Source organism: Otolemur garnettii, unplaced genomic scaffold, assembly GCF_000181295.1.
Source record: "Otolemur garnettii isolate 467f Iridium unplaced genomic scaffold, OtoGar3 scaffold00069, whole genome shotgun sequence".
Taxonomy (NCBI): Eukaryota; Metazoa; Chordata; class Mammalia; order Primates; family Galagidae; genus Otolemur; species Otolemur garnettii.
In genome coordinates, this window is record NW_003852464.1 from 7,967,911 (window position 1) to 7,972,151 (window position 4,241).

Genomic DNA, 4,241 nt, shown 5'->3' on the forward strand with positions numbered 1-4,241 from the left:
TTTTTTTTTTTTAAAGATTTATTTTATAAAGAGTTGGAGATATCCACTTATCTGCAGGTTTGAGAAGTTCTGAACTGTGAGGATGTTTGTGGAGAATTACATGTTTTTGTTTTTATTTTTTTTCAGTTTTTGGCCGGGGCTGGATTTGAACCCACCGCCTCTGGCATATGGGGCTGGTACCCTACTCCTCTGAGTCACAGGCGCTGCCAGAGAAATGACATGTTTTACACAGTCTGTCATTAATTGCCCTAAAGTGCTTTGTTTCTTTCTAAAGTTGGTTTAATAAACAAATTTGACTGAACAGGTTGTTTGGAATTGCACTTATCATCACAGTATTCTCAAAGGCGATATGATAAATGTTAGAATGTCATGCATAGATACTAGCGGTCCAGTCCCTTTGAATTCCTATTGTTTACCTGCATTAACCCTTGGCTATTTCAGAATATAGTCTTTGAATCACTGGCATCATAATCCCTTGGGCCTTGCCAGAAATGCAGTTTACCAGGTTCTGCTAGAGACCTACTGAGTCAGAACCTGATTTTGATTTACAAGATTTCTTGTGATTCCTAAGCTCATGAAAATTTAATGTAGTCTAGAGTAGCTTTTGCAGCAGTCTTGGTCTGTTTTCTTGGATTCCTACTTTTGCTTTGCTGCAAATATGTGCATAAACACATTTGAAATTAATTCCTGATAATTTTGGTGAGAGTATTCTGTATGTATTATTTATTGGGCCCCTTTTTACTGCATTGGGCTTTGGGAATGTCACACAATTATTTAAATCAGTTACCCTTAGTTCTCCTAAAAATCTTTTGTGTATTTCTTTGAAGGCAAGAACCGTATTTTATTTAAACCTTTGTGTCCACACAGTTCCTTGTATGCAAATGCTCAATAAGTTGAAAGCTGAATGAATTATGAATAAATGATGCAATGAATGAATACATGGAAGAGGAAGAATCTAGTCAACAAATTCCTTGAAGGCTGGGACAATGTCTTATCCTTGAATTGCTAAAGTATTGCAGAAAACCCATCAATAATATTGCATGGTTAATTTATAGTTGTTAGATGAGAAGAGATTGTGTATATTTATTCCTGGCATAAGACTCTAGGGAATAGAAATGGAGGAAAAAATAAAATGGACTGCCACTTACAGTGTTATGCACTTTACCTTAGATGAGGTAAAACATCACAACATCCCTGAACTCGGTATTGTTTTACAGAAGCGGAAACAGTTCTGCAACTTAAGCCCTTCACCCACTTTCACACAGCTAGCGTTAGAGCCTGACAATTCTTGGGTGTAATTTGCATATCGTGTAATTTGCTTGTATCATATTATCTCGTGCACAGCCTTGTTTTTGTACAGATTGAGAGGTGGAAGAAAAATGATCCTTTATATAGTAAAATACACAACTCTCTGGGTTTCCTTTGTGCATCCCAGGCTCTCGAAGAAAGAGCTTCTGTTCTCTCTCTTTTGCCCTAGACAAGGCAGGAACACTGGAATACAAAGCTACCTCCCCGCGCCGGTCTTTCTCCCGCCAGCGGAACGCAGGTGTTGGGGCCTTCAAGCGCGGAGGGGACCGGAGAGAAACGGACACCCGGCTCGGCGGTTGCCTGGTAACGCCCGCTGGAGGAGTCCCAGCATAATAAGGTCCCGGAGAAGTGTCGCGGACCGGGAGTGGGACCCGGTGGCCAGTTCTCTCCGCGCCGGCGGCCTGTCCCCGCGGCTCGGCGGGCTAGGGAGGGGACATGTTGCAGGAGGAGTCGGACCTCTCTCTCATTATTGCCCAGATAGTCCAAAAGCTCAAGGGCTCCAGTTTGTACGGTCAGCTGGAACGGCAGGCCTGGGTGAGTGGCCGGGTGGGAAGGGATGGAGACGGGCGGCGCCGCGGTGAGGTCTCTTCTGCACCCTCCGTGCCGAGCCCGAGGTCGCCTCCGATCGCCAGCTTCACCCTGGGGCACTCCGCCGGCTCGGCCCAGGCGTGGGAGATGGGTTTTTAAAGAAGGGTGGGGCACATGACACCTTTCTTCGGGCCGGAGAAACCCCGAGTTTACTCATTTACTGTTCTGGTGGTCGCTGATACAAGTACCTGATTTTTTTAAGCCGCTGGACTTACTAAAGGTAGTTTGGACCACGCCTCCCCTCACTTTTCCGATCCCGTGCGAGGGTGGACTTGATCCCTCAGGTGCCTTTCTGCTTTCTCGACCACGTACTACGCATCACTTTCTAGCACTTGACCCTCCCTGCAATGATTACTTCTCTATCCGTCCACCCCGCCTTTTATTGGGTGTTGTTTAATGTGCTAGGCACTGGGAATGCACAGGCTGGTTAGGAGATCTTTGCCTTTTTTTGGTGAATTTGCTTTTGTGAATGTCATATAAATGGAATCATAAAGTATGTCAACTTTTGTGCCTGCTTTGTGTCATTTAACATCATGCTTTTGAGACTCTTCCAAGTTGTTGGTATTTCAGTAGTTATGTTCTTTTTTTTTTTGCTGAGTAATATTTCATTGTTTGAATCTATTATGGTTCGTTTATCCCCAAAGGACAGTGGGTTGTTTTCTGGTCTTCAAGGTTATGAGTAAAGCTTGTATATACATTCTAGTATAGGTGTTTTGTTTGGATATTTCTTATATTCTTGGATAAATACCTAGGAGTACAATAGCTGAGTTGTATGGTGAGTATAATTTTTAATTCTGTAAGAAACTGCCAAACTTTTCCAAAGTGGCTGTACTGTTTTCCATTCTCACCAGCAATTTTGAGACTGACTTCAAGTTGTTCTACATCCTTGCTAGCCCTTGATGTTGCCAGTTTTCAGTTTACTTTTATTAATTACACCTATAAAAGGAGCATAATGTTATCTCATTGTAGCTTTAATTGCATTTCCCTGAGGGGTAATGATATTAAGCATTTTCTCAAGTGCATTTTCTTATTTCTTTGGTGAAGTAGTCTGTTCAAATGTTTTGCCCATTTAAAATATGTATGTGTATTTTTATTGTTGAGTTGTAAGGATTCTGTATAAATGATATAAGTCTTTATCGGATATGCATTCTGCAAATATTTTATCCCAGTATGTAGCTTATGTTGTCATTTTCTTTTTTTTTTTATTATTAAATCATAGCTGTGTACATTAATGCAATCATGGGGTACAGTGTGGTGTTTTCATACACGTTTTGAAATACTCTCATCAAACTGGTCAACGGACCCTTCATGTCATTTTTTCAATTATTGAGTTAAGATATTCATGCTCTGCTTTTGGAAAGATTCCCTTGTACCCTTGTAGGATAAACCATATGTTTTCATTTTCTTAACTGGGTCTTTCAAAGGGAAAAAATGTTTAATGTTTATCCTGGCATCTTTGTTGAAAATCAGTCTCATATACTTTTCTGATTTTTTATTTTGTACCATTGATCTATTTGACTATCATGCAGTACCACCTTGTTTTGCTTTTTGTAACTTTATAATAAGCCTTGAGAGCAGACAGTTAATCCTCTAACACAGTTCCTCATTTTCAAAATTGTTTAGCTATTCTAGGTTAATCTGTGAATTACTGCAAAACTTGTTGGGATTTGCATTGGGATTATGTTGCATCTACAGAGCAATTTGGGGGAAAATTGATATTTTAACATTGAGGTTTTTTGCATGAACATAATTTCTTCATTTATTTGTAGTATCTTTTGTATTTTCTCTTGTCAGTGTTTTGTAGCTTCAGTATGCAAATATTGCACACTTTTTGTTAAGTTTTTCCTCTAACTATTTAATATTTTGTGATGCTATTATAAATGAAGAATTTTTTTTCATTTAAATTTCCTGGTGGAACCTGTGGCTCAAAGGAGTAGGGAGCCAGCCCCATATGCCGGAGGTGGTAGGTTCAAACCCAGCCCTGGCAAAAAAAAAAAAAAAAAAAAAAAAAAAAATTCCCATTGTTGTTGTTAGTACAATTACTATTGATATAGTAACTGTGTGTCTTGAGACCTTGCTACACTTACTATTGCACCTTTTTGTAGATCGGATTTTCCAGGTACACATATCACAGCCAAATAAAGGCCGTTTTACTTCTTTCTTTTCAATCTCTAGGCTTTTTATTTCCTTTTATTGATTTATTGTATTGGATAATGTCTCCAGTGTAATGTTGTATAGCTTTATATCAGGTTGAAGAAGCTCTCTTCTATCCCTGGTTTGCTGAGAGTTTTGTCATGAATGGATGTTGAAATTTTGTTAAATGCTTTTTTTGACTCTGCAGATAG

General features: G+C 39.5%; 1 protein-coding gene across 1 annotated transcript in view; it reads left to right on the forward strand.

The window, feature by feature from the left end:
- Positions 1-1,628: 1,628 nt before the first annotated feature.
- The window catches only part of TBC1D19 (TBC1 domain family member 19), a 116,083-nt gene continuing 113,470 nt past the window's right edge, over positions 1,629-4,241 (forward strand). The window contains exon 1 of the mRNA XM_023515345.1: positions 1,629-1,842. Coding sequence (XP_023371113.1) covers positions 1,744-1,842 — 99 coding nt within the window. The 5' untranslated portion in view covers positions 1,629-1,743. The remainder of the gene's footprint in view (positions 1,843-4,241) is intronic.